The 14,045-nt window shown below is 29.3% G+C and overlaps 5 protein-coding genes and 1 non-coding gene across 6 annotated transcripts; 2 read left to right on the top strand and 4 right to left on the bottom strand.

Moving 5' to 3' along the window:
- Positions 1-165: 165 nt before the first annotated feature.
- STE5 (Ste5p) lies at positions 166-3,078 on the bottom strand (the record flags this gene model as incomplete). The annotated part of the gene is made up of 1 exon (XM_004180956.1): positions 166-3,078. The coding sequence occupies one exon, from the start codon at positions 3,076-3,078 to the stop codon at positions 166-168; it is 2,913 nt and encodes a 970-aa protein (XP_004181004.1).
- Positions 3,079-4,712: 1,634 nt separating this feature from the next.
- ARX1 (putative hydrolase) lies at positions 4,713-6,467 on the top strand (the record flags this gene model as incomplete). Its single annotated transcript, XM_004180955.1, has 1 exon — positions 4,713-6,467. The coding sequence occupies one exon, from the start codon at positions 4,713-4,715 to the stop codon at positions 6,465-6,467; it is 1,755 nt and encodes a 584-aa protein (XP_004181003.1).
- A 539-nt stretch (positions 6,468-7,006) lies between these two features.
- TVP15 (Tvp15p) lies at positions 7,007-7,435 on the bottom strand (the record flags this gene model as incomplete). Its single annotated transcript, XM_004180954.1, has 1 exon — positions 7,007-7,435. The coding sequence occupies one exon, from the start codon at positions 7,433-7,435 to the stop codon at positions 7,007-7,009; it is 429 nt and encodes a 142-aa protein (XP_004181002.1).
- A 972-nt stretch (positions 7,436-8,407) lies between these two features.
- Positions 8,408-9,238, bottom strand: TBLA0E04280 (uncharacterized protein; the record flags this gene model as incomplete). The annotated part of the gene is made up of 1 exon (XM_004180953.1): positions 8,408-9,238. One exon carries the CDS (start codon positions 9,236-9,238, stop codon positions 8,408-8,410), a length of 831 nt encoding a protein of 276 aa, XP_004181001.1.
- Positions 9,239-11,113: 1,875 nt separating this feature from the next.
- TBLA0E04270 (uncharacterized protein) lies at positions 11,114-12,244 on the bottom strand (the record flags this gene model as incomplete). Its single annotated transcript, XM_004180952.1, has 1 exon — positions 11,114-12,244. The coding sequence occupies one exon, from the start codon at positions 12,242-12,244 to the stop codon at positions 11,114-11,116; it is 1,131 nt and encodes a 376-aa protein (XP_004181000.1).
- Positions 12,245-13,817: 1,573 nt separating this feature from the next.
- On the top strand, positions 13,818-13,889 carry TBLA0Etrna3Q. Its single transcript has one exon. It is a non-coding gene; the product is annotated as a tRNA-Gln (tRNA).
- The last annotated feature ends 156 nt before the right edge of the window (positions 13,890-14,045 follow it).

The raw sequence follows: 14,045 nt of genomic DNA, 5'->3' as shown, positions 1-14,045 counted from the left end.
TAAGGTTTGAATTCCTTATTCTCTACTGTCTAAAAAAGTACAATAAAAATTTATTTTAACTAAATAGGCGGTCTACTAATCCTTCTTATGAATATAAAGTACAGAAAGCTAGTCATTTAACGCAAAAAGTGATAGCATAAGCAATTTCTAAATAGAGGTTAATTACTACATATATTCATATTTCATAACAGGAAGATAATTGTGTTCTTCAATTGAATTGGAAGAGCCTTGATCCTGCATTGAATCTATAACTTTTTCAATATCTTTCAAAAGATGTCCCAGCCCAACGGGAGTGGAAATTTGGTTCTTAGGTATTATCGGGGAATCAAATCCATCAATATCCAGAATTATTTCTCCTATATTTTTACTGCTTGTAACACTACGAGGGGAGGTTGCTATTTGTGGAACGTTATCAGACTCTGTATCAGGAGATTCTACATCAATGATAGTAGCTGTAGAAATGGTTTCGGTTGGTGATTTTGAATCATTCTCATCACCAATATTTGTTTCAGGTAGAGTACGGACTATTGAGACTTTGGAATCTATGTCACTGTCTACTTCTGAATAACTTTCATCATCGTCATCTTCAAAGTTTAAACTAAAACTATAGCATAACATTTCAAGTACAAATTTCCAACCACCTACTTCTACCAATTCTGTAATCTGATCTGTGTAGTCTACATTTAAGTAACCAACCTTTATTTTAACCTCATTTGCTATTCGTTTTCCTTTTGCTGCAAATGGCGAATAATCCATTAATAGGCATGAACTCCCCTTTTTCATTGCAGCTTCAGAAACTATAGCAATTGCAGTATTATCTGTACTACCAGCGCTCAAATTTAACTGCTTCTTCAGCCAGCTTGGTGAGAATTTTATATTATTAGAAGAGTCCTTTACTAAAAGCTTATTGAATTCATCCAACTTATCTAAAAACTCCCCGAAATAGATGACCATTGCATCTTCATTTACTATAGTAATTTGCATTTTTGAAAGCCTTGATCGAACTGCAAATATAGTATTGAATATAAGTCTTGAAGTTTCTTGTGGAATAGTATTGTCTTTTAATTGCAAAACTAGAACCATCTTTTCTGGGCAATCTCTCTTTAATGATACCATTAAACTAACATTTGTAACAATTGATTGTAGTGTGCCGATATCTGTCATTTGAATTGTATTAGAATTTCCTTCTAAATTAAATCCTCTCCTAATTAAAACGCTATTATGCTTATCGTCCATATTTTGAACTTGTATAACTTTATTAGGATTCAATATACCAGAAATAGTATTTGAATCTGGGTTACATTCGTCAAAATTTTGTATCACGGATGGTACTGGTAATGTAGAACTAAAACTTTCTTCAGTAAAACAGATATTATGATCTAATAGAGCTGAAATCCATTTTTGAATTACTTCGCTGGAGTCTGTTTTAGAAGATTCGTTTAAATAAATTTTTTGTGAATTAATAGTGCATTTTAAACCTGAAGATTTAATTGTTTCGATTTTATTATCTTCTACAAGATGATATATTTTGATATTTTTCAATTGATAATTGATAATGGAATCTTCAGTTATTGTTGAAGGATCATCTTGGTCGTTAATTAATTCTGTTGTAATTAATGTTTTTTCAAAAAGAAAGCATAAACCAATCACATATATCTGATCATCAATGGAAATCTGTAATTTATCAACTAGTCGAAGTAATCCAAATTTTTGATCTATTTCCCAATCAGATATTATAGCGGAAAAATTATTTGATAAGAATTGAATGTAATAAGATCTCAGAAGAGCTAATGGTATTTTAATTTTGGAGTGTTTAGTATCAATAGATCGGCTTTTTTCCCTTCTTAGGGATCTTGGTGGTATACTAGTAGATGATAATACAGATTTAGCTAACGAATAATTACTCCCTCTTCTACCACTTACTGGAGTAAATTCCCTAGAATTTGGAATTCTTTGGCCTTTACTAGATGATCTAGAAAGATGGCTATTATTTGAGATGTTAAATGGAATAGATGATTGAAGACGAGGTGCATGGAGATACGTAGGACTTCGCGACCTAGTTATAGTTTGAGCCATTATTCGGTTATTAGGAGCAAGAGGTGGAGATTTTGGGGTTATGTTTTGAGAACGAGATGCAAATGGAGAATGTGTGATAGTATTGATATTTGGTGAATAATTCAGTGATGCTAGAGGAGATGCATTTCTGGAAAATGAGTTTTGTTTAATTAAAAAGTTAGATATTAGTGAATCCTTTGTATCATTATCTTTGGGAATGCATTTCATCTCAACGTTTCTTTCATATTTGCATTTAGTGCAATCTGGAAAAATAGAATAAATATCAGATGTATCTGTATTTACTGAATCCTCACAAATAGAAGATAAGCATTCATTATGTATTAAATGTCCACATTCCAGTTCAATTATTTTTTCACCTCTAGCCCTACTTGTGACAGGTTCTTCACAAAGTGTGCAAACTTCATTGGTAAATGATTTTTTGGTAGATCCAAACCTACCTTGTGTAGGTGAATATGAATTGTTCCTTAGAAGTAACATAGAATCACTCCTTGTAATAAACTGAGGATGATCTGTTATCAATTTTTTGGTGACGATTGGCTTATTTGCAATGCTATTATTGCGACCAGGAGTAGGATTAACTTGAGATGAAATTCTGTGTCCCTCTGAATGGACCGGTGAAGTTCTTAAGGGTAGTAGATTAGGAGAAGAAATTCTTGAATTAGTTGTGGAAGTAGGAGAGAGGTTATAACTAGAATTATTATTACTAATGCTATTATTAAAATTGTTTGTCAAAGGACGGACCCCTATAGGAGATGAGATTATTTGGGTAGAAATACCACTTGAATCTGTTTTTGATCTTTGAAAACTAAATTCTGTACTGATAGATCTTGTCAAGTTATGTGATAATGGTGAACTAGATGAACTTTTTTTCTTTTTTTCACTAGAAGATTGAAAGACGTTAAACTTTTGTGTCCACTTTCTTCCCTTCGAGGATGATGAAGATGAAGTGCTGTCTCCAAACTGTGAGGTGGAACTTAGTTCTGGTGTATGTAAAGGATTCATTCTAGGATGTACTTCTAGAGAATGTTAAGGTAATTTGTGTCACTCCTGAAATTAATTCAAATATATTAATTAGTATTGTTTTTAATAGAATTTACTTTTGTCTTTTTTAATATTATACTTACAGTTAGGATAAAATAAAATAAAAGTAAAATAAATCATTAGAACTTTGTCTTGGATGAAGGTTTATGGGGTTTTAAAATGTTTCAAATTCCATGACAGTCACTGTTGTTTCTGTTTTCGGCTGAAAAATTTTGATGTAAAAATTAACATGACCCGATTGGGTTATATCAACAAGGCCTACAATACGTGAAAGTTATTTTAAAAGAATGATAAAATACCTCTATGGTGATCTAAGAAAAGATTAGAATAAATTTCTTGTAAATTATTAGTTTTAAGAATAATAGGAAAAAGATAATATGAGCAGAATGCTAATTGTATTGTGAATGTAAAAAAATCAATAGTTTTATACATTTTATAAAGTTTACAATAGTAGTTAATAATCTAAGGTCCAAAATGGATGTAGGATTTAAAATTGAAAAAGGTGGAAATAAGAATTAGGGGAGCAAGTGCTAGTAGCTATTTTTTTAAAGAAAGCTTTCTTTTTTCAACATAATAATATTATATTGTTAGAATTCTGTCATCTTCGATGAAAATATCTTGTATACTAATAAATAAAAGAATAAGGCTGTAAAGATTCAGCAACCATTATCAAAGAGATATTACAAAGTATTAAAACAGATATTCTTAATACTTATAGTTACTTTTCATGATTTTAATAAATAATGGGAAATTTATTAGTAATTAAAAAACAATAATAGTATTTATTTTTATTTTGTATTTATAGGTAAGGTGTATAATAAATGTTTAAAACTAGGAATCTTTTAGGGGGGTATCCCTTATAATTACTTTAGAGATTAGTACCTCCTCTGAGCTAGGCAATAGTACCTACTAATAAAGTTATCTTTTAAAAATGATTAAGTGTAAAACAAAAATAAAAAAAATCCTATAATATTAAGTGTACGTCTATTACTAAGTAAATGTTAACTATCGGCAACATTTTTTTCTTGGTTTAAAAGTTAAGCATCTTTTCCCTTCCCTTGTTCGATGAAATTTCAACTATTTTATACTAAAATATAATTATTACTATTCACCATTAAATAACAAATTGACATATGCGATAGCAATTTTAATAAACGGAGGCTTGGCATATGTGTATTTATTTATCATATATTTTGTTTAAAATGGTTATTTCCTTTTATTGTTAGTATAAAAAAACGTTTAATATTAAATATCGGAAAGAATCCTAAATTAATAATTTATATAAAGTCATATTTAATTATATTACTTTGTGGATTTGGTCATTTACTTACTTAATTTCAATGTATCTATATTTCAATATTTCCTCTTTTTGACTATATTGTTACACGTGATCGGTGTCACTAATTTTTATATTTTTCAAATTTTCAAAATTGGCGATGAGATGAAAAATTTACCGATGAGCTCGATTTATAGATTTAATTTATTCAATATCTTAAGAATGAGTTATATTTTACACGTATATTTTGATTGTTAAAAGTGCTTTTTTAATTTTGAATTTTGTAGTTACATTAAATCTCAAGCAATACAGAGTAATTATGGATTTAGCAGTTTCTCACGAAGATACTCAAATTTTATTGAAGGACAAAAATGTCTTGCAGGAATCTGTAATTGATAAATACAGAACTGCTGGTTCCATTGCTCAAACTGCTTTGAAACATGCAACAGACTTAATCAATAACTCTTACCATTATAAGACCACTGATATTCCATTGACTATTGCGGAGATATGTCTTTTAACTGATTCTTTCATTATCAGACGTTTAGAACAATTCTACAAGAACAAAGTTAATGAAAGAGGTATTGCTATCCCTACTAGCATTGATATTGATCAAATTTCTTCTGGTTTCTCACCAGAAATGGATGATGTAGAAAATTTACAAAACTGGAATAAGTTGTCTGAGGAAAATACTTTTGGTTCTTCCATTACTGGTGTTTTAAAACAAGGTGATTTAGTTAAAATTACTTTAGGTGTACACATTGATGGTTATACTTCTGAGGTTTCTCATACTATGGTTATCTATCCAGTTGATGAAACCAATACAAAACCTTCTGGACCACTTTTGGGTGGTAAAGCTGATGCTATTGCTGCTGCTCATATCGCAATGGAAACTGTTGTTGCATTATTGGCTTGTGCTTTAACCCCAGAAAAACTTCCAAAAAGTTTAGGCTCTAATGGACAGCATATCAATGGTCACTTGATTAGATTGGTTGTCGATACTATTGCTCGTTCCTATAACTGTGCCGTTGTCCCTAACTCCCGTGTTCGTAGAATTAGAAGATTTTTAGCTGGGCAAAATGAAGGTATTGTTGCTGAAAGAGATTATAAAGGTGTTGTTTGGACTGAATCCCACCAAGAAGCAAATTTGATTTCTATGGCTGATGATTCAATTAAGGACTTGGCTATTGTAGACCGTAATGCTACCACTGCTGGTGATTCTATCTCACAATCAGCTATTCCTAAGGATGATTTTATTGTTGAAGCTGGGGAAGTTTATTTAATTGACTTAAGATTTTGTCCATTAGATAAAATTACCAAAAAAGGTTTGATAACTTTAGAAACAATTGATTCATATACAGGTAAATCTCACAAAAAAGATCAATTAGTTGCCAGAGCTGGTTCTTTTGTTAGAGACCATGCTCAGTCACATACTTTAAAACTCAAGACTTCAAGATCTTTATTGTCAAAAATTGACAAGCAAAGTGTTTATCCATTTAAATTGTCCCATTTATCGTCAGCCTTTCCATTCACTGAAGAAATGGCGGCTCAAAAATTGCCTGAATTAAAACAAGATTTAAAATCTTTTAGATTGGGTATGAGTGAAATTACAAATAATTATTTATGTGTTGATACCCCAATTCAAGTTGCTAAATGGGTTCCATGGGATCATATCTTGAAGTCTACAAATCCATCTGGTAATCTAAGTTATGATGCTTCTGCAGCATTAACTTTACCAGGTCATGAATTACCGTTACCAAAATTAGGTGTTTCTGCATTGAAATTAAAATCACTATTAAATTCTACTAAAGAAACTACCAGTTTACCAGTGGCTCGCGAATGTTCTACAGTTATCTTATGTGGTACTGATGTTAACTTAACTGACAAACCAGAATTGATTAGATTAACTGGTGGTTCCAAAACATGTCAACCAAGTTGGATTCATTCTAATTATGAATTAAACAATCAAGATTCAATAGTACAAGGTATCTTCCAATTGGCTTCATTGACTAAGGATAAGAGATTCGGTTTAGCTTTAAGGGAGACTCAACCAATGAAATCACTTAAGGAATAGAGAGATGTAATGTATATATATGGAAATTCGATAAAAAGGGAAATTTTCCTTAAATTTAGCATCAAAAAAAAGCATTCATTTTTCAAACTTATTATATTAATTATTGTAACTTTCTAAGTCTCACTGGAGAAATCATTTGGAGACATTTAGAACAAGTATTTTTTTTGTATATTTAGTTCCTTCTATTTTATTTAAAGAAGAAAATTTTGTATAGTATTTTAAAATTATTAAACATTTCTCAATTGTTAATTTTTATTTTTTTTTTTGTTGTTTTAATGGTAATAAAGTTGAATATGTTAAAATTTTTAGAAATAGAAATGTTAATTTTAACACCAAAACAATTAAACCCATATATTTATGAGTTTAAAGAAAAAGGTATACTATTCTATATATATATATATAATAAAAAAAAATAAAAAATAAAAAAATAAAAAAAAATAGTTATATAGCAAAACTAATCAAATCAAATGTTTAGCTATTTGTTAAGTTTAGTATAATCATTATATTTTTAATACATTATTAATTGAAAAATTTAATCATTAAATAACATCACCAATATCATCATCCTCTCCAATTGCAATAACAGACCCACCTGTTGGTCTAAAATTCCTTGGTTCTTCGATATCTGGCAAAAATTGGAAACAAATAAAGACAATACCTACTAAAAAGATGAAAATATCTGCCAAAATTTTTTTCAATCCACCAAAGGCCAACATAAAACTCAAAAGGATATATAATAGTCCTCTACCTAAGAAACTAAAATAAAAGGAGGCAAATCTATGTAAATCCGGTGGAACTTTAAATTCTAATAAAATGATTGGGAAAGCCAAGGCAAATGAACTCATAGCCAATAAGAATTCAGTAAAATTCTTATAGATATATATGAATTGTATCAATGAAGACAAAATGGCAATAGTACCAACTGCTAAATTGATATATTTGATTACTGTAGTTGAAACTGTAGGCATTTATTCTGAAGTTTTTTTTTATATTAAGTTCTAATTTTAATTTTTTTCAATATTTAACATGAGATAAATTTATCTGAACAATGGAATTAAGGATTTTGTTACAACTTTATTGTGATAAACGAATCCACTTATGATTAATAAATTAAATTTCAATAATGAATAATGAACAATGTCAAGAATTTTTCTAATTCTTTTTCTCTTTCTTTTTCTATTTTAATTTATATTTTTTTTCGAAATTCATAGTTAATTAAAAGTTAGAATTAGGAAATAACTCTTAAATAGGGATGAACATTTTCAAAACTTCAAATTCTTGAATATTATTTTTTTCACCCCCTTGTAATTTTGTCGCGAATATGAATAATTCAGAAATAAAAAAAAATGTAAATTTAAGGTCAAAAAAATACTTGCATCATCAGATCAAGAAAATTGTTTCAATTTTAATTATTTAATTTTTTTTTTTTATTTAGATATATAAAGATAGTTATAAAAAGTTGTGTATAGTATATAAAAAGATTTGGTAAAAAGATTTGAGTATAAAATAACATAGTATATAATAGAATATAATAAAATATAAAAAAATTAGGAATAAAATTAGTAAAACAGTAGATATATGAAGTAAAAAAAAGTGTACCTCAACATCTAAAAAAAAAGAAAAAAAAAACAGTGTGTTTGCCACTTGAATAATTCATAATAATTTCTGATATATTAATGAGTATAACATATTATAGTAGTAATTATAATAAAATTAAAAAAGTGCTTTTTTGCTGCCTTCTTTTTTCTTTTTTTTCTTTTTTTTTTTTTTTTTTACCTTTTAAATTATTTATCTATTTATTTATCTTTCTTTTTTATTTTTTTTTAAAATTCACTTAAATTGAAGAAAAAAATAAAAAAAAACAAACTTATTAATAATAATAGTAGTAATAGTAATAGTAATAATAGTAATAACGAATGATAACCTTTAAACAAAGATTATTATTTTGGACCTTCTTCATCTTCATTAGCAGCTGGAGCAACTTCTTGTTGTTGAGCAGGAGTAGCTTGTTGAGCAGGAGCAGGAGCAGCTTGTTGTTCTTGTTCTGGATCATTTTCTGACATGTCAGAAGTCCATAAAGTTAAATTATCTCTTAACAATTGCATGATCAAAGTACTATCTTTATATGATTCTTCAGATAGAGTATCTAATTCAGCAATAGCATCGTCAAAGGCTTGTTTGGCTAAATGACAAGCTTTATCTGGAGAGTTTTGGATTTCATAGTAGAAAACTGAGAAATTCAAAGCCAAACCTAAACGGATTGGATGTGTTGGTGGTAAACCAGTAGTAGCGATTTCGGAGGCAGTCTTGTAAGCTTCCAAAGAAGCAGTAGTGGCCTTTTCTCTGGTGGCACCGTCTGAGAATTCAGCCAAATAACGGTGATAATCACCCTTCATCTTAAAGTAAAAGACTTTAGATTCATCGGTGGTAGCCGAAGGGATCAAGTGAGAATCTAAAACGGACAAAATGTCATCAGAAATCTTGGCCAATTCGGTTTCAATCTTGGAACGGTAATCTCTAATTAGCTTGACTTGGTGTTCTGATTTTTCTTTGGATTCCTCCTTTTGTTCGATAGAAGAAACAATTCTCCAAGAAGCTCTTCTAGCACCAATAACGTTTTTATAAGCAACAGACAATAAGTTACGTTCTTCAACTGATAATTCTTGACCTGAAGAAGCAACATCCTTCATGTTGTCGACCATTTCTTCATAACGTTCAGCTTGTTCAGCTAATTTAGCCAAATAGACGGAATCTTCGCGGGATTTAGACATATTTATAAGGTATATTAGTAACAGACAAAGGGGAAGTTTTTATTAGCTTTGGTTTTTTTTTGTTTTGAAGTCTTGCTTTGCCACTTTTTATAATTCTTTTTTTTCCTTGTATATTTGTATTAATTATTCAAAGAAAAAAAAAAGGAGGGGGAAGAAGATTTATTCGAAGTAGGAATGTAAATATACTGGTTTGAATACTGAAAAACGACAAACTGAGTTGAGTTACAATTGCAAACAAATTGAAACAGTTGTACGAAATAATAATAGTTAGTAATTTGTACAGATAGAGGAATTTGGAAAAAAAAAATAGCAAAAAAAAACAATAGTTAAGTTAAATCAAAAAAGATCGAATAGAGACCACATTTGCAAAAAAAAATAACAGAATCACACAGAAAGTGACAATTCGCGATAGCCATAGCGATAGCCGATTGTCAATCAAGAGCCCATTAATGAATAAACAAAAACAATTCCAAAACCACGTGATCGGCCATTCGCGTTTGCCACCTGCAAACTTGAATGAATGTCAACCGTAACAACGTAAGGAATCGCCATTTATTAACCACCAACAGTCTTGCCAAGTGTCTGTATCAAAAGAATTGTATCACTTTCAACTTTTGAAAACAATTTTTGACCACTTTCTTGACTAGTTCTTCTGCGATCTGCAAAAAATATGATCCTCCCCTTGATCCTTTCGATCTTGTCTTTCCCTAAACAATTGCTCCCTTGCAAATACGACACATACTATTAACGTGAGTCAATAGAATCTATTTTCTTGACGTCTTATGTTTACCAATAGGCACTGGTTAATAGCCTTTTTATATTTATATTTATATATATGTATATATATATATACACAGAATTATATATATATATAAATATATTTTGAAACAACAAAACATGGAAGTCCTCTATGCCAAAACTCGCTGGGGGCTCAACGGGGAATTCCTCCGATTTGCCCCCGCAATTAAGAAAAAAAAAAACAAATGCTGTTACCCGACTACACGTGTTTACCGACAGAAAAAAAGAAACGAAACACAACCCAGGGTTATCCAGGGTTAAATAGGGTTACGGCAGATGGAAATAGGGTTATAGGTGAAAATGTTTCGAATTGTTTTATATACTGGAAGATAATGATATAAATTTTCTATGAAATATTTATATGAAATATTTATATCAAAAAATTTCTATGAAGAAAAATATCTTTATTTAATATTGCCTGATTATCTAGATGTCCTGCATGATAGTGCCACGCCTAGTTCAAACTTATCACTGTTAGTCAAGAGAAATCTAAAGAGATTTTTAGAAAGGATTGATGATGACCTTCAAAATGGTCGTGAAGAATTGTCAAAACTCTTCAATAACAATGAACTTAATACTGAAGAGCTGAGCCAAGAAACTGAGAAACTAGTTATATACTATGAAGAAAGGAAAGTATACTACAAGGAATTTTGAAGTGAGTTGAACGAATAAGACAACCCAGTAAAGAGTGACTCATTTATCTAAACTTTAAGAGTTGGTGGTTGTAATAAACGAATCGTAACTGAACCTGCAATATAAAACTCATACGTTCTATACTGAGAGTTGAAAGAGGGGTTTATTATGAATTTATTATGAATTTATTAATAATGGTTTTAGGAATAACACTAATAGTGAGAATAATAATTGAAGTATCTAAATCTGATGAAGATCATGATTTACCATTCGATGAAGTAAAGGGTAATTAGCTGAGTAAGGAAGTTTCTCAATTAATATCTGATGATATGGAAAAAGAAAACGCAGAATCTGTCGTATCTTCTACAGTTGATGACAATATTGGAGGAGACTACTGATGAAATACTATAAGTTGATATAACTAATATTGACTCTCATATTACATTACAAATTGATTTGTTGTACCGTTCTCTTATTCGCCTGTGCACATTTATTATGAGATTTTTGATATTTTATGGGCAGTTTACCTTTATATTCTTCATTATTTTCCCTATTATTGTTCATATTGCTTAAGAGTATTTGGACAGTTTTTGGCAAAATGCAAATATGAATTTCATTGATTACGTTGCCTAGTCTATCCTGGAAGTATGCCATTTTTTTTTTGATACTCTTTATGGTAGCAACAATATGCTCAATATATCCTGTTGGTGACATATTTTCTTTGTCATCAATATTTAAACTAGCTAATTTAATATCAACCATCATATCTAGTTGATTATCCAGAGTAGATTTAATATTATTGTCAATGCACTCATTTGTGGTTGAGTATCTTTCCACTTTCTTCACGGTACTTTTTTTCAACTCATTTGTATCTGAGCAGAATTTATCAATGTGAATTCTTTTCCACATTTTGTCTTTAACTTCTCTAGGATAATTATCAATACAAGCTTCCTTTAATTCTTGTAACATTTCAAACGCAGTAATCATATCATTGTTTTTCCATCTGTTAAAGGCATTTCCTAAAGATTCTTGAATAATCATGGTATTGATTTTATGTTCTACTAATGGAATATCATCAGCTGAATTACATTTAGTGATGTTATCAAAGTTCCATTTCTTTGGAAATCTTTTGACCATATTAATCCAATTAGGAAAGTCTTTAATTTCGTTCAATCCAAAATCAAGTTTTGCTGATTTATTTTCGTAATAAAATTTATGACTTTCACCATTGTTGGTGATAAATTCATAATAATCTCCTCTGTCATCTCTTAGTGACATTAGATTTACAACATCTTCAATATCTGATAAATCATCAATGGAATTACTTTTAGCCATTGTATCTTTATTCTCGACAGTTTTGTTGTTTAATTTGTTTTTATTGTTATCTTCAACCTTCAATTCAGTATTAACTTTTTCTTTCTTTGCCAATCGTTGTTGTTGACTTTGTAGATTTTTCAAATCTTTCATACATTTTTCTTTTAAATCTTCTAAAAATGCCTTAGATTTGTTAATCTTATTAATTATCTCTTGAGCTTCATCTGTATCCAAATCTTCATTAGATAAAAGCTCAATCATTTTTTTTCTGTTTAGTTGAATCTTTTCTTTAATCAAAGTTAACTGTTCATGCACAAACTGTATATCCTCTAGATGAGAACTAGGCGTGGTGCTACCATTCTGGTACTTTACATCTAATAACACTGAACAACAATGTCTAACTCTTAGTTAAGCTATGTCAAAATACACATTTACAAAAGCAAGTCACATAATTTACCACTCAATAGAAAATGATATAATTATATTCCAGCAATATTAGTCATGAGAGTAATGCTCTTGTATTAGCATTAATGACTTGTTAATTCTGTACAGCCTTAGAATCCTTTAAATTAGTATGGCTGCCAGTCATAATTTAGAGAATATTTCTTTTTTTTGTAGATTGTTTTATAGTATAGAAACCTCCTACCCTTTTGAGTAGGAATTAAGACTATAGAAAATATAAAAATATAAAGATTAGATGTCGACTAAAATGCTGGCAATTTATAGATCATTTTTTGGACAAGAGAAGTCAATTCATCGTCATCTATAAGTGAAAAATTTTCCCCTAATTAACCTCGCAAGAGTTATGTGTCTCTCATACTTAGTATTCCCTGTAGAATCTACATAATGTTCTTTAATTAGCGAAAACGAGTTATCTAATTGGGGTTTTTATTATCAACGTATATTCACGTTATATTATCTTTTATCCCAAAACAGTATATCTACTGTTGTATGTATAAAGATCATAAATATCTAACAAGTTCATATATATATATGTTTTGTGTCAGAAGTAATGTTTAGCATATTCGTAGTGTAGTATTGTTTATAGTTTTATTTAGCAATATCGGATATTGATAAGGTTCAATTAATAGGTATATGTGATTGTATTTTGGATTCTGGTTAATAACATTGGATCCAAGAAGTAAATTCTTTGGTTTTAAGTAAACAACCCTAAAAATATATTTTGTAAATCAATATAGGTGTTTATAAAGTATGCAAAAGAAGTAAACCGAAATTTACATCAAAAATATTGTTATTTAATAATGTATAACGCTACAGAATTCCAGCAGTTAATATTGAGAGTAAGAAGGATTATGTTGGAATATGATTATATCATTTTCAATTAAGTGGTAAAATACTTTTTATCATGTAACTTATTGTTTAAAATGTGTTTTTCTGTTTATATCGAAAAACACTATTTAAGAAATATATTCATTTTAATTATATTATTTACTATATATGTCTAAATAAAGTAATCGTCTTTACATCTTAAACACTGTATAACAATGTCTAACTCTCTTGAATCCCAGTAGATTACAAAAAGTATTTTCTTCAATAATCTATTAATAAGATCATTACAAGTTTTTATTAGTAGTAGAAAGTACTTTGACGTTAAATTTTGTGACATAGTGATACTGTCAGTACACTGTGTCAAGGGTTAGGAGCTTACAAGCCCTAACTAAATCAGAGACGTTCGCGTCAACATGTTACGACGCGTAAACTCGCTTTATATACTGAATAAGATAAGTAACTTATAGTTATAAGAATAATCAGGGTTATAATCATCTGTAAAATACTAGCCAGATCACTATATAATAAATTTCTGAAAATTACGGGTCCTATAGTGTAGTGGTTATCACTTTCGGTTTTGATCCGGACAACCCCGGTTCGAATCCGGGTAGGACCTATTTTTTGAATTTTTTTTGGAGACAAAATATCATTTGCAACGAGGAGGTTATCAAATAATTAAATTAAATTAAATTAATTAATTATGCTGAATATATTCATTAGTTTATTATCCATAGGAAAAGTATACAATAAGTAAGAAAATTCCATTGCTTTT

Source organism: Henningerozyma blattae, chromosome 5, assembly GCF_000315915.1.
Source record: "Henningerozyma blattae CBS 6284 chromosome 5, complete genome".
Lineage (NCBI taxonomy): Eukaryota > Fungi > Ascomycota > Saccharomycetes > Saccharomycetales > Saccharomycetaceae > Henningerozyma > Henningerozyma blattae.
The sequence above is the reverse complement of the archived record's forward strand: the minus strand, read 5'-3'. Positions and strand labels throughout refer to the sequence as shown.